Raw genomic sequence first — 23,002 nt, forward strand, 5'->3', positions numbered from 1 at the left:
GCCATTTATGTATCAGTTTGTCTCTGCCCCCGCCAGGCTCCTGGAGGGAACTCTGTCCCCAGGATGGAGTTTTGTTGACTGAATGCTGGCCAGTGATTGAATGATTGAGTGGATGGGTACATAATGAACAGATTGTGGGATGAGTGAGAGAGAGGGGAACATGGGTGACTGCTGAGTTGGTAGGTAGATGATGGGTGGATGGAGAAAGTGAATATGTGGCTGAATGATTATGAGAAATATAGGTGAGTGGATGGGTTGATTCGGGGTAGTTGCATAGATGGTTGGAAGTAGAAAGATGAGTAGATGGATGGATGGGTGGATGGATGAGTAGATGAGTAGATGGGTGAATGGGAGGATGGATGGGTGGGTGGATGGATGGAAGAACAGATGGATGGGTAGGTAAGTGGGTGGATGGATAGATGGACACATGGACAGGTAGATGAATGAATGGATGAGTGGGTGAGTGGATGGACAGATGGATGGGTGAACAGATGGGCAGGTGGGCAGGTGGGTGGACAGATAGATAGGTAGATGGATGGGTTTATGGGCGGGTGGCTGGATGGGTGGGTGAGTAGATGGATGGGGGTGGTGGACAGACAGGTGCATGGGTGGATAGATGGATGGATGGGTAGGTGGATTGGTGGATGGATAGATAGATGAACGGGTGGACAGGTGGGTGGATGGATGGTTGGGTGGGTGGGTGGGTGAGTGGATGGATGGGTTGGTGGGTGGATGGATGGATGGGTAGGTAGGTAGATGGATGGGTTTATGGGTGGATGGAGGGGTTTGTAGTTGAATGGATGGATGTGTAGGTAGGTGGGTGAGTGGATGGCAGTCATGAATGCTCAGATGGATGCACACTTGTGTGGTTGAGGACAGGTGAGTCAGATGAGTCACCCATTGGATGTATGGGTGAGTGGAAGGAGGTAGATCAGTATGGTGGAGAGAGTTGCTCTGGCCCAGCCCTCACCTTTGCTCACTTCCCTGTGGCTTGCAGAACCTGTTCCACTTCGTGACAGATGTGCAGAACAATGGCGTGGTCAAGATCCCAGATGCCAAGGGTGATGATGCCTGGAAGGTGTACTACGATGAGACGGCCCAGGAAATTGTGGACGAGTTTGCCATGCGTTATGGCGTTGAATCCATCTACCAAGCCATGACGTGAGGCCACAGGCCCTTGGGTGGGCAGGTCCCCAGAAATAGTGGCAGTGGGTGGGCCAGATGGATGGGTCCCCAAGGACATTAGCAGGTCTAGAGTAGGCAGGGTCCTAGAAATAGCGCCACAATCTTGATAGATTAATGGGCTGCAGGTGGGGACCATGACAGAAAGCAGAACGAGAGGTAGAGAAAGGGCATCTGAGGTGAACAGAAGATGGAGCTGGGTCAGGTCATGTGGTACATACCTGTGACCCCAGCACTCAGGAGGCCAAGGCAAGAGTATCAAGACTTTCAGGCCAGTCACAACTCTGTCTTGAAAAGAAGAAAATTTCAAGTCAGGTGTGGTGCAGTGGCATAGGTCTGTCATTCCAGAGCTCCCGAGGTGGTAGCAGGAATGTCAGGAGTTCAAGATCATCCTTACATAGGAAGTTCGAGACTAGATTGGGCTACATGATACCCTGTCTCAAAAAAAAAAAAAAAAAATCAAAGCAAGGGAAGCAGGGAGACAGAAGTCACAGAAACTCAAAGGCAGTACTGAGCAAAGGAAAGAAGTGATTTGGGAATAGGGCTCGGTTCACCAATGCTTGTGTTGGAGTTCTGGGGGACATCAGTGGTATGAAACCCAGACCTAGTGCCTTCAACTTCTCCTGCCAGCCACTTTGCCTGCCTCTCCTCTAAATACATGTGCCCTGGGGTGCCCGCTGTCATGAGCACCCTGCTTGCCAACATCAATGCCTACTATGCACACACCACCGCCTCCACCAATGTGTCTGCCTCTGACCGCTTCGCTGCCTCCAACTTCGGGGTGAGTCACTCTTAAGGGCCAGGGTTAAATGATGAGAGAGTCCCAGTGTGACTCATGGGGCCTTAATCCAGACCTGACTTGCTGCCTGACTTTGCCCCAGTCACTGCCAGTCTTGGAGCTTGTTTGTGCCAAAAGAGAGCAGTGTGAGGATGTGATGGCACATGCCTGTCACCCTAGCCCTTGGGAGGCTTAGGCAGGAGGATAGTGAGTTACAGGCCACCCTGGGATGCACAATGAGACCCTGTCTTAGAAAGACAAAATGGGGGCTTAGTGGCTAAAGTGCTTGGCGTGGAAGCATGAGGACCTGAATTTGGAGACAGCACCCACATAAAAGCTTGGTGTCAAGGTGTATATCTGTAATGCCCACACCAAGGAGGCAGAGATAAGAGGATTTCTGGGGCTGGCTAGCTTATGTAGTAGAATCAGTGAGAGACTCTATCTCAAAAAATAAGGTGGAGGGCTGGAGAGATCTGGCTTAACAGTTAAGGTGCTTGCCTGTGAAGCCTAAGGACCCAGGTTCAATTCCCCAGTACCCACGTAAGCCAGACACAGTGATGCAAGTGCACAATGTCACACATGTGCACAAGGCGGCACATGCATTGAGTTCATTTGCAGTGGCTGAAGGCCCTGGCATGCCCATTCTCTCTGTCTTTGTCTTTGCCTCTTTTTCTCTTAAATAAATAAATAAGGTGGAGAACAATTGAGGAAGAGCTCTGACATTGACCTCCACCCTCCACACACGTGTACACGTGTGCAGGTGCACCCCCCCCACAGGAGTATACACAGATGTATGCACAGTACACATGCCAAAGAGAAAGTAAAGATACGGGAAACTCAGATTCCATGGAGAATGGCATGGGTTTTGTGGGTAGGAAGTGCTCAGCCAGTATGGCAGCCACTGTTTGATGGTCCCATGACCCCCAAACTCTGCCTCCATTCTGTCCCCCTCTCCCTGCCCTCAGAAAGAACGCTTTGTGAAACTCCTGGACCAGCTGCATAATTCTCTGCGCATTGACCTCTCCATGTACCGGGTGAGAAACGCATGTGCGAGTGCCTGTGTGGGACAGCCACTAAAAGGCACATGCAAGGGCAAGGAGACCCGTTTCAGCTGGCTTGTGGGCTTCTCTGAACCTACCCACATGCACTCGTCAGACACCCCCAGCTGAAGCTTGGGGACTATCATATCTCCACCTTCAAAACACTCCTGCTATCCCTCACCTCATTCCCAACAGAATAACTTCCCAGCCAGCAGCCCGGAGCGACTCCAGGACCTCAAGTCCACTGTGGATCTGCTCACCAGTATCACCTTCTTCCGGATGAAGGTAGAGACCCCTGGCTAGCTTGAGGTTAAAGCAGGCCCCTGTCCTCCTCTGTAGTGAGACCCTGTTTGTTGACCTGCTTTTAAGACTCTCCCTTCCTTCCTTCCTTCCTTCCTTCCTTCCTTCCTTCCTTCCTTCCTTTCTTTCTTTCTTTCTCTCTCTCTCTCTTTCTTCCTCCTTCCTTCCTTCCTTCCTTCCTTCCTTCCTTCCTTCCTTCCTTTCTTTCTTTCTTTCTTTCTTTCTTTCTTTCTCTCTTTCTTTCTTTATTAGAGAGAGAGAGGGAGAGAGAGAGAGAGAGAGAGAGAGAGAGAGACTGGGCACACCAGGGCCTCCAGCTACCACAGATGAACTCCAGATACATGCACCCCCTTGTGCATCTGGCTTATGTGGATCCTGAAGAGTCGAACCTGGATCCTTTGGCTTTGCATGCAAACACCTTAACTGCTAAGCCATCTCTCTAGCCCAAGACTTTTTATTTTAAATTGTTATTTATTTATTTTTATTTGCGAGAGAGAGAGAAAGCGATTGAGTATGGGCATGCCAGGTCCTCCTGCCACTGCAAATGAACTCCACTTTGTGCATTTGACTTTATGTGGGTACTGGGGAATTGAACCCAAGACATTAGGCTTTTCAAGCAAGTGCTTTTAATCACTAAGCCATTTCTCCAGCTCTTAAGACATTTATTATTTTGTTATTATTATTTTATACTGGGGATCAAGCCCAGCCCTGCCCACCCCAACCTCCCTCTGTCCCTGTCTTCAGGTCCAGGAACTCCAGAGCCCACCCAGGGCCAGCCAGGTGGTGAAGGACTGCGTGAAGGCCTGCCTCAACTCCACCTATGAGTACATCTTCAATAACTGTCATGAACTTTATAGCCGGGAGTACCAAACAGACCCGGTGAGGACCCTGGCTCAGGGGGATGGGAGGGTGGGCCCCTGTTCTGAGTTTCAGAATTTTAAAAAGTGTATTTATTTGCAAGGAGAGAGAGAATATGAGAAAAAGAGGAAAGAGGGAATGGGCATACAAAGGCCTCTGCCTCTGCAAAAGAACTCGAGAAACATGTGCTATCTTGGCTTGACGTGGGTACTGGGGAATTAAACCTGGGCATCAGGCTTTGCAAGCAAGGGCCTTTAACCACTGAGCCACCTCTCCATCCCTGAGCTTCTGCATTTTGTAATGGGAAATGACATCAAGAAGCACATGTCTGTGGACATGGTGGCGCATGCCTTTAATCCCAGCACTTGGGAGGCAGAGGTAGGAGAGGATCACTATGAGTTCGAGGCCACCCTGAGAGTACATAGTGAATTCCAGGTTAGCTTGGGCTAGAGTGAGACCCTATCTCAAAAAAAGAAAAAGAAGCACATGTCAGGGTTGGGTAAAGTTTTTGTGTGTGTTTGTGTGTGTGCAGGTGTTCATGTGTGTGGGGCACATTTGTGTGCATGTGGAGGCTAGAAGCTGACATTGATGTCTTCCTCAGTCACTCTCTATCCTTTGAGACAGGGTCACTGAACCTGGAGCGCACTGACCAGACTGGCCAATAAGTCCCAGGGATCTTCCTGTTTCCACCTCCCCAGTACTGGGATGACAGGCGGGCACAACAGTGCCTGTGGGTTCTGTGAATCTGAACTCAGGTTCTCATACTTGTATGACAGGCACTTTCACTACTGAGCCATCTCTCCAAACTCAGGGCCAGGGAAGTGTGTGTGTGTGTGTGTGTGTGTGTGTGTGTGTTTGAGTGTCCATGTGTGTGAGTGCACAAGCATGCCATGGTCAAGGATAATTTTGGTGTTGGTCCCTGACTTCCACCTTGTTCAAGGCAGGGTCTCCCTTTTATTCATCACGGTGTTCTGCAGGCTAGCACACCGGAGAGCTTCCAATTTTGTCTCCACCTCTCTTCCACTGGGATTACAGATACTAGTGCTACAGTGTCTGTCTTACAGGGGGAGGAAATTTTAATGAAATACAAATCAAACATTTAATAACATATACTGTAGCGTTTAGCACTGGATATACAGTAACAGTCAATGAACTTGGTTATTGTTGAGTTTGCCACCATTTAAGAAAGTTGGGTATGGTTGCACGTACTTGTCAGCCCAGCATCCTGGAGGATGGAGAGCTCAAAGCTGGCCTGTGAATTATACTGAATTTCTTTTGCTCTTTTTATTTTTTTAATATATTTTTATTTATATTATTTGCAAGCAGAGAGAGAGAGGAGAGACAGAGAGAGGGCTGGAGAGATGGCTTAGCGGTTAAGTGCTTGCCTGTGAAGCCTAAGGATCCCGGTTTGAGGCTTGATTCCCCAGGACCCACTTTAGCCAGATGCACAAGGGGCGCACGCATCTGGAGTTTGTTTGCAGTGGCTGGAGGCCCTGGAGGGCCCATCCCCCCTGCCTCTTTCTCTCTCTGTCTGTCACTGTCAAATAAATGAATAAAAATTTTAAAAAAAATACTGCACCATCCTGTATAACAGACTTGAACATCCACACATTAAAAAAAAGAGAGATAGGGCTGGAGAGATGGCTTAGCGGTTAAGCGCTTGCCTGTGAAGCCTAAAGGACCCTGGTTCAAGGCTCGCTTCCCCAGGACCCACGTTAGCCAGATGCACAAAAGGGTGACAGCGTCTGGAGTTCAGTTGCAGTGGCTGGAGGCCCTGGTGCGCCCATTCTCTCTCTCTCTCTCTGCCCCTTTCTCTGTCTGTCTCTGTAGCTCTCAAATAAGTAAATAAATAATTTAAAAAAAAAGAGAGAGAGAGAGAATAGGTGCACCAGGGCCTGTAGCCACTGCAAATGAACTTCAGATGCATGCGCCCCTTGTGCATCTGGCTTCTGTGGGTCCTGGGGAATGGAACCTGGGTCCTTTGTCTTCACAGGCAAATGTCTTAACCGCTAAGCCATCTCTCCAGCCCTTGTTTACCCTTTTAAAAAAATGTTTATTATTGTTATTAGTATTAACAACATGTTTCATATGGATACATCATGTGGTGGTACCCTCCTTTTCCTTATTCCTGTCCCCATTCCATTGGGGACACTCCTCAGTGGGGTTGCAGGTGTTCCCCCATGAAGTTGTGGTTTATGTGTTGTGGGAACAGCAGTAATTATTTTAGAGGGGAGGGAATGCCTCTGGGCATGTGTCTCAACCCGTGGCTCTTATAATCTTTCTACCACCCCTTCTGCAAAAGTCTCTGAGCTGTGGTGGGTGAGTGTTGCAGTCCGGTTCGCATTGCTGTTAGAAATCACCCAACCAAGAGCAGCTTCTGGGAAGAAGAGATTTATTTTGGCTTAGAGGCTCGAGGGGAAGCTCCACAATGGCAGGGAAAAACGATGGCATGAGCAGAGGGTGGACATCACCCCCTGGCCAACAGAAGATGGACCACAGCAACAGGAGGGTGTGCCAAACACTGGCATGGGGAAACTGGCTATAAAGCCCATAAGCCCACCCCCAACAATACACCCCTTCCAGGAGGCATTAATTCCCAAATCTCCATCAGCTGGGAACCTAGCGTTCAGAACACCTAAGTTTATGGGGGACACCTGAATCAAATCACCACAGTGAGCTTTAAGACTACTTCAGTGATGAGCTCTTAGGAGCCTCTGAATCTCTGCTTTGGTAGGTGTTGAGTATCTTCAGGGCCTGTCTCCTACACCCTAGTCCTGATTATCAGGTTCATCATGGAAACAGCTTTCTTAGTTATTTCCCCAGTTCCTCTGTGGATTCAGCTGCAGCTTGGCTGAAGTGCGAGGGGTGGTTTATCTCCTCTGGTCTTGTTACCTTTCTGTGTGGCACACACACTCTGGCGCAGGGTCTGCTCTTTTTTTTTTTTTTTTTTTTTTTTTGAGGTATGGTCTCTCTCTAGCCCAGGCTGACCTGGAGCTCACTCTGTAGTCCCAGACTGGTCTTGAACTCACAGCTATCCTCCTACCTCTGCCTCCTGAGTGCTGGGATTAAAGGTAGGTGCCACACACCTGGCTCATTCTATTTCTTTCTGTTTGGTTGATTGAAGTTAAAAAATGTTCTTGAAAAAAGCCGGGCATGGTGGCGCATGCCTTTAATCCAATTAATCTAACTCAGGAGGCAGAGGCAGGAGGACTGCTGTGAGTTTGAGGCCACCCTGAGACTACATAGTGAATTTCAGGTCAGTCTGAGTTGGAGTGAGACCCTACCACAAAAAAAAAAAAAAAAAATCTTAGGTGTGGAGAGATGGCTCAATGGGTAACGTGTTTGCCATGTAAGCATAACCACCTGAGTATGGGTTCCTACTGCTCATGTAAAAACTGGGTTTGGCAGTGTGGGCATGGAATCCAGTGCTGGAGAGGCAGAGGCAGAGGCAGAGGCAGAGGCAGAGGCAGGAGGATTCTTGGGGCTGGCTAGCTAATCTAGTCAAGTCAGTGAACTCTAGCTTTAGTAAGAGATCCAGGTCTCAAAGCATAAGAGAGACGTGGAGAGACACCAAGGAAGATTCTGCCTCTGGCCTCCATACACATCACAGGTGTATACCCGTGCCAAAAGGAAATGGTCTTAACTTCTTAGTGGGTAGACTGAGCTAAGTCCAGTCAGTGTCAGGACTTCTCCACTCCATTCATATACACTGGCCTTCCAGAGGTTGGACGAGACAGTCAGTTTCCCTTGCACAGAGCTGTCTGTGTCTGGCTCTTTGGATCTGTCCCACTCATCTCCACTGAGGAAGCCCTGATCACCAAAGGTCTTCGGATGGGTGGGGCCAGTGTGTGGAGCACTGAGGGCTGAGTTGGTGCTGTGGGGTTGGGTGTGGGTCAGTGCAGTTCCATACTTCTCTCCTGACTCTGCATCTTCAAAAGTGTGGAGTTGTATTCCTTCCATTCAGTGACATCTAACTCCATTCAGGGCCACTGGCTTCTGTCTGGAGACCAGTATCTGCCTCTTAGCTCAGTAAGTTTTATGTTGCCCTCTTTCCAGATAGAGCCCAGTGTGATGGCACAAGCCTTTAATCCCAGCACTTGGGAGGCAGAGGTGGTAGGATCGCTGTGAGTTCAAGACCAGCCTAAGATTAGTGGATTCCAGGTCAGCCTGGGTTAGAGTGAGACATACCTGGAAAACACAACAAAACAAACAATACGGAGCTGCAGTGGCATGGACGTAGTCTGGGCCAGTGTACATGGTGTGTTTCTTTTCTGCACCTTCTTGCCTGCCCACGTGTGCTGGCAGGAGCAGCCTCCACCAACCCCCTCAGTGCTGAGCTGACCAGCCACCCATCCCTAGTCTGCCCTTTTTGGGGGGAAATTTGAGACAGGGTCTGGCTTGTTTTCTTGGTTTTATTTTGTGTTTAAGGCAGGGTGCCACTCTGTATGTCACAGGAACTCATTTTATAGCTCAGGCTGCCTTCAAGCTAATGACAATCCTCCTGCCTCAGCTCCCTGAAGGCTGGGATGACAGGTGTATACTACCACACCTGTTTTGTGTGTGTGTGTGTGTGTGTGTGTGTGTGTGTGTGGCTGGGGATGGAACCCAGGGCCTTACCCATGCTATGCTAAGCAGTACCTCCGGTCTCCCTGGACCCTGTATGACCAATACCTCTACTACTCTTCCAGGCCAAAAAGGGGGAGGTGCCCCCAGAAGAGCAGGGCCCCAGCATCAAGAACCTCGACTTCTGGTCCAAGCTGATCACCCTCATTGTATCCATCATAGAGGAAGACAAGAACTCTTACACACCCTGCCTCAATCAGTGAGTGTGTACAGGTGGCAGCACGGGGGAACAGCATGTGTGCACACAGCTCTGTGACTTGTATACAAAGCCATCACATTCAGTTGAGCAAATGTGTGCACATCTGATTGTGCGAACTCTTTATATGGGGACAGATTCTCACTCTGTAGCCCATGCTGGCCAGGGACTCACTCTGTAGCCCAGGCTGACTTTCAACTTGTCATCCACCTGCCTTGGCCTTCCAAGTAGCTGGGATGACAGGCCTGCCCCATGGAATATTGAGTATCATTAGTTATATCAGTTTCTGTATTATGTATATAACTGTGGAATGAACCTTAATGTAGAATAGTATAGACAGACTCAGGGGTGTACATTTATGATCCCAGCTACTCAGGAATCGGAGGCAGGATTGCTTGAGTCCAGGAGTTCAAAGCCAGCCTAGGCAACATAAAGAGGTGCTATCTCAAAAATAGTGCCTTTAGGGCTGGAGAGATGGCTTAGCGGTTAAGTGCTTGCCTGTGAAGTCTAAGGACCCCGGTTCGAGGATCGGTTCCCCAGGTCCCACGTTAGCCAGATGCACAAGGGGGCGCATGCGTCTGGAGTTCGTTTGCAGAGGCTGGAAGCCCTGGCGCACCCATTCTCTCTCTCTCTCCCTCTATCTGTCTTTCTCTCTGTGTCTGTCACTCTCAAATAAAAAAAATAATAATAGCGCCTTTAATCCCAGCACTCGGGAGGTTGAGGCAGGAGAATTGCTATAAGTTTGATTCCAGCCTGGGGCTACCAAGTGAGTTCCAAGTCAGCCTGGTCTAGACTGAGACCTTACCTTGAACAAGCAAACCCAACCAACCAAACAAACAAAAACACCATTCAACAACATACGACAGTGTGAACATGTGGCGTTTCTCTTTGTGGGTCCATGTGTGTGAGGTATCAGAGGTATTTCTTTCTTTCCAAGGTCAGCAATAGGGAGACCCCTAAGCTTGTGGTTCTGGCCTCTCCTAGTTATTTAGATGTGGGGTCAAGGCCAGAGAGTCACATAGAGAGAAGAGGTGGATCTGATGGATGGGTGCATGGGGGAATGAGTGAGTGCTTGTATATGATGGGTGCAGGCTACAAGAGAAGCCAAGTGTTTGTGTTTTGCTCTGCAAGCCCTTGGCTTTAAGTGAAGTGCATGTAGGTCCACTTCCCTGGCTCCCAGCACTCTGGACATGCCCCCTGCACCTCTCTCATGGCTCCATGCTTCATGGCCTTTCCCAGGTTTCCCCAAGAGCTCAACGTGGGAAAAATCAGCGCAGAAGTCATGTGGAACCTCTTTGCCCAAGACATGAAGTACGCCATGGAGGGTGAGTCCCCCTCATGCCCAAAGCCACAGCTGCAGGGACCCCCTACCTGAGGGGTACTGACGATGGTCTGAGGGGTAGCCCGTGCCATGACAGTGAGCCACTGTTTCTTCCTCAGAGCATGACAAACACCGGCTGTGCAAGAGCGCCGACTACATGAACCTTCACTTCAAGGTCAAGTGGCTCTACAATGAATATGTGACTGAGCTGCCTGCCTTCAAGGAGCGCGTGCCTGAGTACCCCGCGTAAGTCCTCAGCTCTGCCCAAGCCCCAGCCAGGAGTGTAGGAAAAACAGCTACCTGAAGACTGGAGAGGAGGGGATCTCTGATGCGGACACGATCATGTCTTGTACACAGCCGGTCTGTGGGTGGCATCTGTTGTGTGGTCAGCCCTTGGTGTCCATGTTGTGTGGGTTTCGGAATCTACATGCACGTTGTGGCCGTCCAGTCCCTTTTCTACCATGCCACAGCATTGCAGAGAGTCTGCATACTGCCTCCTGTAGACTTCAGTTATCACTACTGACTCACAGCACTTCCTACAGTGTCAGTAAAGGGAACAGTTGATGTGCTCTGTTGTTACAGTAATAATAAAAAAAAAAAACTACAAGCTGGGCATGATGGCTCACCCCTTTAACCCCAGCTCTCAGGAGGCAGAGGTAGGAGGTGGACACTGGAGTGTGCCTGGGGTCCTCTGTCCAGCCTGTCAGTCTGGCCTCATTGGTGAGCTCCAGGTTCAGGAAGAGAGACAGGCTCAAACAAATGTGGTCATTTTCCTGAGGGTGGCATTTGAGACTGTCCTTTGGCTGCGACACACACACACACACACACACACACACACACATACACACACACACACACACACGGGGGGGAGAGAAAGAGAGAGGGGTCTACATTTTCAAATAGATGCAGTGTTTTGGAATATTGATTCGTGGATGGCTCAATCTGTACATGGGCAAACCACAGATATGGAGGGCTGGCTGCATAGGGAATATGGTCTTGGGAGTCAGCCTGCTCACCCTGCTTCCCACAGCAGCTGGTGGAGCCAGGAGATCTGAAGGCCTGGGCTGGGCTCTGGCCATGACCATAGGGTCATCACCAAGGCCCAGTGGGAGAGGGAAGAGGGCGTGAGAGGGGAGGACCCCCTGGCTCACAGGGTGAGTTTAGTGCCACCGTGCTGGAGGAGACTTGGGTGACCAGAGGGTGGGTGGGCAGGCACTGTGGCACCCCAGCCCCGCTGTTCCTTGCAGGTGGTTCGAGCCCTTTGTCATCCAGTGGTTGGATGAGAATGAGGAGGTGTCACGGGACTTCCTGCATGGTGCCCTGGAGCGGGACAAGAAGGATGGGGTGAGGAGCCTGCCCATGACCAAACTCCCTGCTGGCACATAGTGACCTTATCCCATTAGGGGTCCATGGAGATTCAATCACGAGACAAGCATGGCTCTCTGGTGGTGGCGCCATCCTCCGAGCACATCCACTGTCTTCTCTTGTTCATGGGCCTTAGGCCTGTGTGTGTGTGTGTGTGTGTGCACGCGCGCAGATGTGCACATGCCGCAGTGTGCATGTGGTGGGCAGAGGACACCTTGGGTGTTGGTTTTTGCTGTCTCCTTGTTTGAGTCAGGGTCATGGTGACCACCAAGCTAGCTGGCCCACAGTGTCCGGGGATTCTCATCTCCAACCCACATCTCACTGGCGAGCACTGCCATTCCAGCCACACCTTATTGTGTCAGCATTCCATGGGTGCTGGGGACCTGAAACCAGGTCCCCCTGCTTGTGCAAGTACTTTACCTGCTGAGCTGTGTCCCCATTCCACGTTTTAGTCTTCTGTTCATTGAGTAATGGGCATGTGAGATTGTCCCTTCCAACCCTTCCATGCCCCCCATGGCCTCTGCATCCGCCCCTCGTGGGTTCTTGTGGTCACCAAAGCTGTGTCCATGTCATCCGGGCTGCCGCTTCATGTGACCTCCATTTTTGACTGTTTGCCCTGCAGTTCCAGCAGACGTCGGAGCACGCTCTGTTCTCATGCTCCGTGGTGGACGTCTTCTCCCAGCTCAACCAGAGCTTTGAGATCATCAAAAAGCTAGAGTGTCCTGACCCCCAGATTGTGGGGCACTACATGCGGCGCTTCGCCAAGGTGGGGGCCTGGGTGGGGGAGCATGGGGGGACAGTATTGGGTACAGTGAAGATGGAATGGAGGCTGGTCGTGGCTGGAGATGGGGTCACAGTTGGTGCTGTGGCTGGGTGAGGGTTGGCTAGGGCATTGAGGGTGGGCAGTGCTCCTGAAGGGTGAAGTTGAGTTGCTTTCAGGGTTGAGGGTGAGGCTGGTGTGTGGGAGTTGGGGGCTGAGTTATAGTTTAGGGATAGCAAAGCTGACTACCATTCATGAAACCCTGCACCACAGAAAGAAAAAAAAAAAAAACAAAGAAAGAAAAAGAAAAGACTAGGTAAATGAAAAAAAGTTTCTCCAGGGGGGAGAAAAGTCTAAGGAGATATGAGTTTGGGAGACCAGGTTGTAGCTTACAGGTTCCATCCAGAACTACAAAAAGAAAAAAGGAAAGGAACAGGGGAGAAGAAAGGAAAAACAAGGAAAATGAAAAGGCGCAGGCCACCATTAACTCCAGAGAAAACAGAAAGCTGAAGAGGTGGAGCCAAGGACCAGGAGTGGAGCTCAGAGGTACAGCACTGGACACACAGGCAGGAGGCCCAGGATCCACCACCCACCCCTAGGAAAAGAAAAAAGCAAAGGAAAGACAGTGAATAGCTCCAGGGCGAACACACTCTGGGACATGATGGGGCACTCAGGCTACTTGGGCTGGAATTGGAGTTTAGAGTGTGGTTAAAATTGAGGTTCACAAGCCAGGCGTGGTAGCTCACACTTTTAATCCCAGCATGCTGGAGGCAGAGGTAGGTGGATCGCCATGAGTTTGAGGTCACCCTGAGACTACATAGTGACTTCCAGGTTAGCCTGGGCTACAGCGAGACCCTACCTCAAAAAAAATTTTTTTTGAGGTTCACAGTGGGCTGAACTAAGAAACCTCCCCAGTGGCGTCCCTCCTCTAGTGAGGCTCCACCAGCTGGGGACTAAGTAGAAAGCTTCATCACAAACACTTGAGGCCATTAGGGATATCTTACATTCAAACCACCATAGTCACCTCAAAGCAGAGCAGGTTACACTGGGCACAGTGGCACATGCATAGAACTCTAGCACTAGGGAGGCTGAGGCAGGAGAATTTGAGAGTTCAACACCAGCCTGGGATACACAGCAAGACCCTTACAAAAAAAAAAGAAAAAAGAAAAACAAGAGGAGCTAGGTGTATAGCAAGCAATTGTTTCATCTGGCAGGGTCTCCCCTGTGGTAATGGTCATCCCAGATGGAGACTCCATGAAGCCCAAAGGTCCACCTCACATGCTATACAGCTTGAGTCCCCAGGGTCCCCTCAGGCCCCTTTCCTGCCTCTCACCTACCCTCTGTGTCCTCCTCAGACTATCAGCAATGTGCTCCTCCAGTATGCTGACATCATCTCCAAGGACTTCGCCTCCTACTGCTCCAAGGAGAAAGAGAAAGTGGTGACCTGTCCCCACCTGTCCTGTCCCTACTGGGTCCCCACTCTGTCCTTGCCCTGCCCCTGTCAGCATCCCAGGGCTTCGTCCTTCCCCGGGCTGACATGGGTCATTGTCTGTCCAGCTGTGTGGGGTTTCTTGCTGCTGACAGGATGTGGAGAAGTGTGTGTGTGTGTGTGTGTGTGTGTGTGTGTGCGCGCTTGCGCGCTTGGTTGTGTTTCCAAGTGGGTATATGGGTCTTCAGGCATGTGTGTGCATGTCTGCTGTGTGTGGTGTGGCTGTTACATCACTGTATTCACACATATGTGATGTGTGTCTGTTTGTGTGGTTTTCTTTTTAATATTTCGTTTATTTATTTATTGAAGAGAGAAAGAGGCAGATAGAGAGAATGGTATGCCAGGTGCCTTCACTCAGTTTCAAATCAATTCTAAATACATGAGCCACTTTGTGCATCTGGCTTATGTGTGTACTGGGGAATTGAACCTGGTCCTTAGGCTTCACTTTGTTTTGTTTTGTCTTTCTATTTTTTATATTTATTTATTTATTTATTGCTCACTCATTTTTATTGCTGAGCAGTATTCCATGATCTATATACTCTGCTGGTTTTTCATCCACCTCAGTTATTCCTAGATTTTAAAAAAATTTTTAGTAGCATTTTCCATGATTATAAAAAAAAATCCCATGGTAATTCCCTCCCTCCCCTACCCCTCACACTTTCCCCTTTGAAATTCCATTCTCCATCATATTACCTCCCCATCTCAATCATTGTACTTACATATAAACAATACCAACCTATGCCGGGCGTGGTGGTGCACGCCTTTAATCCCAGCACTCGGGAGGCAGAGGTAGGAGGATCGCCATGAGTTCAAGGCCACCCTGAGACTTCATAGTTAATTCCAGGTCAGCCTGGGCTAGAGTGAGACCCTACCTCGAAAAACCAAAAAAAAAAAAAAAACCAATACCAACCTATTAAGTACCCTTCTCCCTTCCTTTCTCTTCTCTTTATGTCTCCTTTTTAACTTACTGGCCTCTGCTACTAAATATTTTCATTCTCACGCAGAAGCTCAATCATCTGTAGCTAGGATCCACATACTATTTTTTATTTTTATTTTTATTTTTATTTTTGAGGTAGGGTTTCACTCTAGCCAAGGCTGACCTGGAATTCATTACGTAGTCTCAGGCTGGCCTCAAACTCACAGTGATTTACCTACCTCTGCTTCCTGAGTGCTGGGATTAAAGGCATGCGCCACCACACCTGGTTTTTTAAAAAATTTTATTGACACCTTCCATACATATAGACAATATACCATGATCATAGTCCCCTCCCACCATCCTCCCTTCCCCCTTCTGAACCCCCTCCACTGAATCCCTTCTTCTTTCCAACTAGTCTCTCTTCTGTTTTGATGTCATCAGTTTTTCTTCCTATTCTGCAGATCTTGTGTAGGTAGTGTCAGCCACTGTGAGGCCATGAATTGCTTGGGGTTTTGAGGCAGGTTCTCAAGGAGCCCAGGCTGGCCTTGAAATCCTAGTCCTCTTCTCTCAGCCTCCCTAGTGCTGTGAGTACAGGCGCGTGCTATCACACCTGACCCTCTGGTTTATCTGGCTGTGTCAAGGAGTGTGAGTGTGTGTGGATTTGGTGTGTGAGAGTGCCTGGGGGTGTCTGGCAAGTTGTGTGGACAGGAGGGAATGAGGGCCCACACCTCCAGTTGTAATGAGTGGAGCCTTCAGGGTGTGTATGAGTGAGTAAAGCCAACATGAGCCGGTGACAAGGGTCCCTCTCTGCTCCTCCCAAATTTCCCACCAGGCCCCAGGGGACATTCCCAAAGCCCTCCTTCCCACCCCCCACTTCTATCCCAAGAGCACCCCTCTAGCACCCTGTGTCCTAAGTCCACGGGGCTATGACCCTGAGGAACCCCAGGCTCCCAAGGCCCCTGGTAGCTAGTGGGCCCCTGGCAAGGGCTGAGCTGTGCCTTCCTGTCCCCAGCCTTGCATCCTTATGAACAACACGCAGCAGCTCCGTGTGCAGTTGGAGAAGATGTTCGAGGCCATGGGAGGCAAGGAGGTGAGGCAGCCTGGGAAGGCTGGGCACCCAGGAGGCAACTGTCCAGAACAGCCTCACTGTGCCTCAGTTTCCTCTCCAGCCCCTTGGGTTCTTACCAGGGATGCAAGAGAAATAACAGGCGCTCTATTAACGTGGTATCCCTCTCCCTCAGCTGGATACGGAGGCCAGTGATATCCTGAAGGGACTTCAAGTGAAACTTAACAGTGTCTTGGATGAGCTCAGCCGGGTGTTTGCTACCAGGTGTGTGTGTGTGGGGGGGGATTTGCAGGGTGGGAGGCTGCTGGGTGGGATTTGTCTGTAAAGTACAAGTAGGATATTGAGACTGATGAAGCACCCACATAATGTAACAGTTCTGCTGTGACTGTCCCCTTCCCCCCATCTTGGTTCACACTGGCACCATTGCCCCTGGGTGTATTATTGTCTTGTGGCCTCACCCTTGGGAAGGCAGGGTTTGGGCTGAATGCTTACCCCTGTGTCCACAGCTTCCAGCCACACATTGAAGAGTGTGTCAAACAGATGGGTGACATTCTGAGTCAGGTGAAGGGTACAGGCAATGTGCCGGCCAGCGCATGCAGCAGTGTGGCCCAGGATGCGGACACCGTGCTGCAGCCCATAATGGACCTGCTGGACAGCAAGTGAGTGGGCAAGCGGGGGGCAGGAAGCCATGATGAAATGGTGTGGGGTGACTGAAGGGTGGCTGGTCCACTCCTGTAAATGCAGGAGCATGGATATACCAGTGAGGTAAGGGGTGGATGAAGGAATGGCTGAACAGAAAAACATTTAAAGAGAGATAAAGCTAAGTATGGTGGTACACATCTTTAATCCAAGTACTCGGCAGGTAGAGGTAGGAGGATCACTGTGAGTTCAAGGCCAGCCTCAAGCTACAGAATGAGTTCTAAGTCAGCATGGGCTGGTGTTGCAGTCCGGTCCGCATTGCTGGTAGAAATCACCCAACCAAGAGTAGCTTCTGGGAAAAAGAGGTTTATTTTGGCTTACAGGCTTGAGGGGAAGCTTCACGATGGCAGGGGGAAACGATGGCATGAGCAGAGGGTGGACATCACCCCCTGGCCAACATAAGATGGATCACAGTAACAGGAGGGTGTGCCAAACACTGGCATGGGGAAACTGGCTATAAAGCCCATAAGCCCACCCCCAACAATACACTCCCTGCAGGAGGCATTAATTCCCAAATATCCATCAGCTGGGAACCTAGCATTCAGAACACCTAAGTTTATGGGGGACACCTGAATCAAACCACCACACTGGAGTGAGACCCTGCCTTGAGAAAAAAAAAAAAAAAAAAGAGGATGGGGGCTGGAGAGATGGCTTAGCAGTTAAGGCACTTGCTTGCTAAGCCTAAGAACCCAGGTTGATTCCCCAGTGCCCACATAAGCCAGATGCACATGGTAGTGCATGTGTCTGGAGTTTGTTTGCAGTTGCTAGAGGCTCTGGCACACCCATTCTATCTGCTTCTGTCTGTCTCTCAAATTAAAAAAAAAAAAAACACATAAAAAATATCAAAAGGCTGGAGAGATGGCTTAGTAGTTAAGTGCTTGCTGCAAAGCCTAAGACCCAGGTTCGACTCCCCAGAACCTATGTAAGCCAGATGCACAAGGTGATGCATGTGTCTGGAGTTCATTTGCAGTGGCTAGAGGCCCTGGAGTGCCCATTCTGTCTCTCCCATGTTTCTCTCTCTCTAGTAAGTAAATAAAAATAACAAAAATATTTCAAAAAGAGGGCTGGAGAGATGGCTTAGCAGTTAAGTGCTTGCTCATAAAGCCTAAGGATCCCGGTTCGAGGCTCGATTTCCCAGTACCCATGTAAGCCAGATGCACAAAGTGGTGCATACATCTGGAGTTCATTTGCAGTGGCTAGATGCCCATTCTCTCTGTCTTTCTGCTTCTTTGTCTGTCTGTCACTCTCAAATAAATAAATAAAAATAAACAAAAATTTAAAAATATTTTAAAAAGAAGATATAGATATAGACATAGACATAGACATAGATATAGATATATATGAGGGATATAGGAAGATGCTGAGAAAAATACTGGACAGGAAATAGGACAATGGGTGGGTGATAGATGGTTGGGTAGATCAGTGGAAGGACAGATGGTTGAATGGATTTTGGTATATTTTCCTTTTTCCTTCAACATCCGTATTTTTTTGTTTCAAGGTAGAATCTCACGCTAGTCCAGGCTGACCTGGAACTCACTATGTAGTCTCGAGGTTATTTATTTATTTATTTATTTGGCAGAGAAAGAGGGAGAGGGAGTGAGAGAATGGGCACATGCCAGGGCCTCCAGCCACTGCAAAAAAACTCCAGATGCGTGTGCCCCCTTGTGCATCTGGCTAACGTGGGTCCTAGGGAGTCAAACCTGGGTCCTTTGGCTTTGCAGCAAAAGAGGGAGGGAGGGACAGAGAATGGGCACATGCCAGGACCTCCAGCCACTGCAAACCGCTAAGCCATCTTTAGCCCTAGTCTCGAGATTTTAAAAAATATTTTATTTATTTATCAGAGAGACAGGGAGGAAGAGAGGGAGAGAGAGAGACTTGGGGCGCAAAGGAACTCCAGATGCATGCACCACCTTGTACATATGGCTTACATGGGTACTGAGGAATCAAACCTAGGTCCCCAGACTTTGGAGGCAAGTGCTTTAACAGCTAAGCTATTTCTCCAGAGCCCCTCTTTTGTTTGTTTGTTTTGAACTAGGGTCTTGCTTTAGCCCAGGCTGACCTGGGCTAGAATTCACTATGTAGTCTCAGGCTGGCCTTGAACTCACAGTGACCTTCCTACTTCTGCTTCCCAAGTGCTGGGATTGAAGGTGTGCATGACTATGCCTGCTAACGCCCCTTTTGTCTGACATGTCCAAGCGCCATTCCCTTCTCCAACTGTGCTGCGCGATCACCCTGTCAGGCCAACCAGGGGCCCTGAGCAGGCCTTTGGTCATCTTCCCCATCCATGGCAACTGTGTGTGGAGGGAGAGGGGCTTGTAGGCTGCCCCACTAAGGCCCTCTCTCTGACACCCACCTCGCCCCCAGCCTCACCCTCTTCGCCAAGATCTGTGAGAAGACAGTCCTGAAACGCGTGCTGAAGGAGCTATGGAAGCTCGTCATGAACACCATGGAGAAGACCATCGTGCTGCCACCGCTCACTGACCAGACGGTGAGGCCCCGGGGAGCTCAGAGCGCAGGGCCAGGGAGGCCAAGCGAGGTCAGAGCTGTGCCTCCCTCTGGACCTTTCAGCACGTTCTGTACAGTGCAGCCTCAGCCACCATGCTCCTGGCCGGCAGAGCTGGGGGACCTGGGAGATCCTCAGGGATGTGGCTGGGGTGTGTTCCCCCAGAGGTCTCAGATGCCTGCAGAGGCAGAGGGGCCAGCTCAGGCCGCAGGCCACCCTGGGTGGTGGCAGAGGTCAGGGGGGGTGTAGGGTGGTGGGTCCACCCCTGGGTGTCCTCCCTGCTCATCCTTGACCCTTCAGGGACACTCACAGTAACTTATTCCCCCCTCCCTGCCCTGCCCCATCCCGGCTGACAGATGATCGTAAGTAGAGGCCCGTCTGTCCGTCTGTCTGTCCGTGTCCGCTGTGTGTCTGGACCCGGGCTACCCATGGCTGCCCCTCCCCCCAGTGCCCCTCCTTCCTCGCCGGCCCAACCTACTGTCCTGCCTCCGCCTAGATGTCTCTTGTGTGTCAGGGGCGGGGTGGGCTCAGGGAGGGGTGGGGCTGGGTGGGAGGCCACGCCCATAGCCTCACCCTCACAAACCCTGCACCCTGTGCGGAATATTCAAGTCTGTTCAGGCCCCTTGGGTGAAGCCACCAGGGCATCCCTTCTCACTCCCTAAAGCTAGAAAGAGATGCAGAGTTGTAGAAGGAACCTCTGCCCTCCCCTTGTGACTGGGAGATGGGGTGACCATGGTGTCACGTAGCCTTGAGGTCAAATTCTAGCCCAGGCACTCTGACCAGGGGAGAGCACTTCACCTCCTGACCTGCTTCCTTCCTTGGAAAGTGGGGTTCGTGGCAGTAGCAAAGGGGACAATGTCTTCTGCTGCTTACCCCAGAGACCTGCTGGCAGGCAGTGGTTGGACTTGCAGGCACAGATGAGGAAGGGGCATCACAGGAGAGCCACTTCAGATCCTGCTTTGGGGCAGGGCTAGGCTGTCAGGACACTTTACCCCAGAGGTCCTTGTAACCCTCTGGTGGCAGCACACCCAGTCCTGGGCAGTGTACTTGCAGGCACACAAGGGAAGGAATTCGCACTGCTGACAGGCCAGCGCATTGCTTGCAGGGGCTGTCTCACCTTCACCACAGCTTTCGAGTGAGGGGCTGTGGTCACTCTGGTCCATAGCGAAGGTTTAGAGCTGAGCTACTTGCTCTAGGCCATAACCATAAATGTGTGCCAGAGACCTGGGTCCCCTAGGTCGGCCTCCACGAGAGCCCAAGTGCTGTGCCACCCACTGGCACCCTGCGGCCTCCTGGGTACAGTAAGTGTAGATGGGTTATATGGACTTCTTTCTCTCAGGCTTTCTCTGTTTCTGTTTTTTCTCTTCCTTCTCCCCTCTTGATCTTCCTCCTCCACCTTCTGTTCCCCCCTTCCTTGTCCTCATCCTCCTCCTCTTCCTCCTTTCCTTCCTCTTTCTCTCCTCTCCCTTCCTCCTCCTCCAAGAGTAAGCCATTAAAGCCTGCCACACAGTCCCCATGCAGAGTACTTACTGTCCCCTTAGGCAGTAGAGACCCCCTCATCCCAAGAATGAAACTCCCGGGCCCCACTCTGCTTGGCCCAGTGGCTGGTTGATCACCCTGTGACATTGTCTCTGCAGGGCACCCTCTTGAGAAAACATGGCAAGGGACTAGAAAAGGTAATGAGGACCTTGGCTTGCGGAGGTCCCGAGTGTGTCTGGTGCACGCGTGTGTCTGTGGGTCCGTGTCGAGGACAGGAAGGCCAGTGGGGGTCCCAAGTAGGAGGCAGGGACAGGACAAGCAGGGCCGTGTGAGCAACAGTGTGTGCAGAGCTCCAGCACTCCCACAGCAGTGTCCAGCCCTGGGCTCCACTGACCTGTGTGACTTCTCAGGACAAGGTGCTGGATCCCTGCTGAGGCAGACTGAGTTGTTTTTTTTTTTTTTTTAAATGAGTGAGAGAGAGGGAGAGAATTGGTGTGCCAGGGCCTCCAGCCACTGAAATTGAAATCCAGACATGTGTCCCACCTTGTGTGCATGTGTGATCTTACATGCTTGTGTCACCTTGTGTGTATGGGTAATGTGGGATCTGGAGAGTCGAACGTGGGTTCTTAAGCTTTGCAGGCAAGCACCTTAGTGCTAAGCCATCTCTCCAACCCTAGACTGAGTTTTTATGCAGGTTTTTTTTTTGTTTTGAGGGGTTTGTTGTGAGATGAGAGCCGTGGGACCTGTGTGCTTGCTTTGCCTAGGGCCTGGCTTGTGTGTGAGAATGTGGGCAGAGGGCCCCCCACCCCACAGCCAGCCATGTAGAGCACACACTCCATGTGCAATGTGTGCATCTGTGTGTGGTTGAGGGTGTGTGTGGGGGAGGGGCATGTATGTGTGCATCTGTGTGGTCGAGGGTGTATATGTGAGGGCATGTGTCTGTGTGCATCTTTGTGGTTAAGTGTAAGTGTGTGTATTGTCATGCATGTGTGTATATCTGTGTGGTCAAGGATGTATGTGTGTGTGTAAGAGCATGCATCTGTATGCATCTGTGTGGTCGAGGGTGTATGTGTATGCATGTGTGTGCATCTGTGTGAGTCAAGAGTGTGAGTTGTATGTTTGTGTGTGTGTGGGTATGCATGTGTGTGCCACTGTGTGGTGAAGGGTGTGTGTGTGAGGGCATGTGTGTGTGTCTGTTCATGTGTGTGTGTGTGTGTGTGTGTGTGTGTGTGTGTGTGTGTGTATGTGAAGGCATGCATGCAACCATGTTGAGTCATGCATATGGAGTGTTGTGCTGTGTTGGGCTGCATGTATGTGTGTATGAGCTGTGTGCACAATGCTAGCATCCAGCCTGGCTGTGTCTGCGTGTGGACTTGTCAGTATGCATTCTGTAGAGTCAGGCCTGCCCATGAAGTGTTGGAAGTTGGGGAGAGACCTGGAGCCCTCTCTCCTCCCCTCTGCCCAGGTACCCAAGGCCGACTGTGGGATCAGGCACCTTCCTTCACAGTTATGGGCACCCCCAAATACTCTGCATTTAAGTCTGGGTGCAACTCCCCCCTGGGGAGGAAGGAAAGTGCCTTAGCTGGGAAGAGACCAGGATTAGCTACAAGAACTGGGAGGGGCTCATGGTGGGAGTGGGAGTGGAATTTGCCAGGGTAGGGAAGTCCCACCGAGTATCTTCCCAGCAGCCACCAGAACTCTGACCTCCGCCTGATTTTCTCCACAGGGCAGGGTGAAACTGCCAAGCCACTCAGACGTAAGATGGGCCTCGCTGTCTGTCTGGCTCCCACCCCTCACCCAATCCCACCCTTCCCACTCTGTGGTCTGTCCCGTCTGTCCGTCCTGGGGCGTCCTGTGGCCCTGTCTGTTATTTCTTCTTCCTTTGTCTGTCTGGCTTGCTCGTGGTGGGTGGGGATGGGTGGGGGATGCCCAGGAGGGCCCTTGCTCCCTGCAGAAACATGACTGGATACAGCAGGGGAAACTGAGGCCCAGACTGCTGGGCTCTGCATCAGCCTGACAGCCTCATAGGATCTGACAGCTTCCTAGGAGTTGAGGGTGTGGCACAGTGGCACAGCACTGGCTAAGTGTGCCCCACTGAGCACTCAAGACCTTGGGCTCCAAACCAGCCTCACAAAATGCGAGGGTACACACCACAGCACACACACCAAATTGATGTGAATAATGGTGACAGCCAATAAGGTAATAGGGTAATAGTGGTCAAATCTCCCAGATTGGCCTCCAAGGCAACTCCAGGTGTCCTTGGTCAGTACCTGCTCTCCTCGAGGCTGCTGTGATACTCCTGTTGGCCAAGGGGAGAGCATGGCTAGTGGGTAAGACCCCTGCCCTAGGTCCCCCAGCACAGGGATGGGAGCAGCCTGGACATGTGCTGTCAGGCTCTTGTGCTGTCGACATTGAGACCCAGTAAAG

At 50.8% G+C, this 23,002-nt stretch overlaps 1 protein-coding gene across 7 annotated transcripts in view; it reads left to right on the top strand.

Annotated features, from left to right (window-relative positions):
* Unc13a (unc-13 homolog A) overlaps positions 1 to 23,002 on the top strand; it is a 66,337-nt gene that overhangs the window by 33,490 nt on the left and 9,845 nt on the right. For 5 of the 7 annotated variants that reach the window (XM_045139748.1, XM_045139763.1, XM_045139772.1 and 2 more), the window contains 18 exons: positions 998 to 1,161; positions 1,813 to 1,963; positions 2,926 to 2,994; positions 3,196 to 3,285; positions 4,045 to 4,179; positions 8,847 to 8,980; positions 10,217 to 10,302; positions 10,418 to 10,544; positions 11,546 to 11,642; positions 12,286 to 12,429; positions 13,779 to 13,862; positions 15,841 to 15,918; positions 16,070 to 16,158; positions 16,401 to 16,553; positions 18,958 to 19,081; positions 19,453 to 19,458; positions 20,734 to 20,772; positions 22,302 to 22,331. In XM_045139748.1, coding sequence (XP_044995683.1) covers positions 998 to 1,161; positions 1,813 to 1,963; positions 2,926 to 2,994; positions 3,196 to 3,285; positions 4,045 to 4,179; positions 8,847 to 8,980; positions 10,217 to 10,302; positions 10,418 to 10,544; positions 11,546 to 11,642; positions 12,286 to 12,429; positions 13,779 to 13,862; positions 15,841 to 15,918; positions 16,070 to 16,158; positions 16,401 to 16,553; positions 18,958 to 19,081; positions 19,453 to 19,458; positions 20,734 to 20,772; positions 22,302 to 22,331 — 1,800 coding nt within the window. The remainder of the gene's footprint in view (positions 1 to 997; positions 1,162 to 1,812; positions 1,964 to 2,925; positions 2,995 to 3,195; positions 3,286 to 4,044; positions 4,180 to 8,846; positions 8,981 to 10,216; positions 10,303 to 10,417; positions 10,545 to 11,545; positions 11,643 to 12,285; positions 12,430 to 13,778; positions 13,863 to 15,840; positions 15,919 to 16,069; positions 16,159 to 16,400; positions 16,554 to 18,957; positions 19,082 to 19,452; positions 19,459 to 20,733; positions 20,773 to 22,301; positions 22,332 to 23,002) is intronic. The other 2 variants (XM_045139756.1, XM_045139776.1) reach the window with 2 other exon arrangements.

Source organism: Jaculus jaculus, chromosome 1, assembly GCF_020740685.1.
Source record: "Jaculus jaculus isolate mJacJac1 chromosome 1, mJacJac1.mat.Y.cur, whole genome shotgun sequence".
Lineage (NCBI taxonomy): Eukaryota > Metazoa > Chordata > Mammalia > Rodentia > Dipodidae > Jaculus > Jaculus jaculus.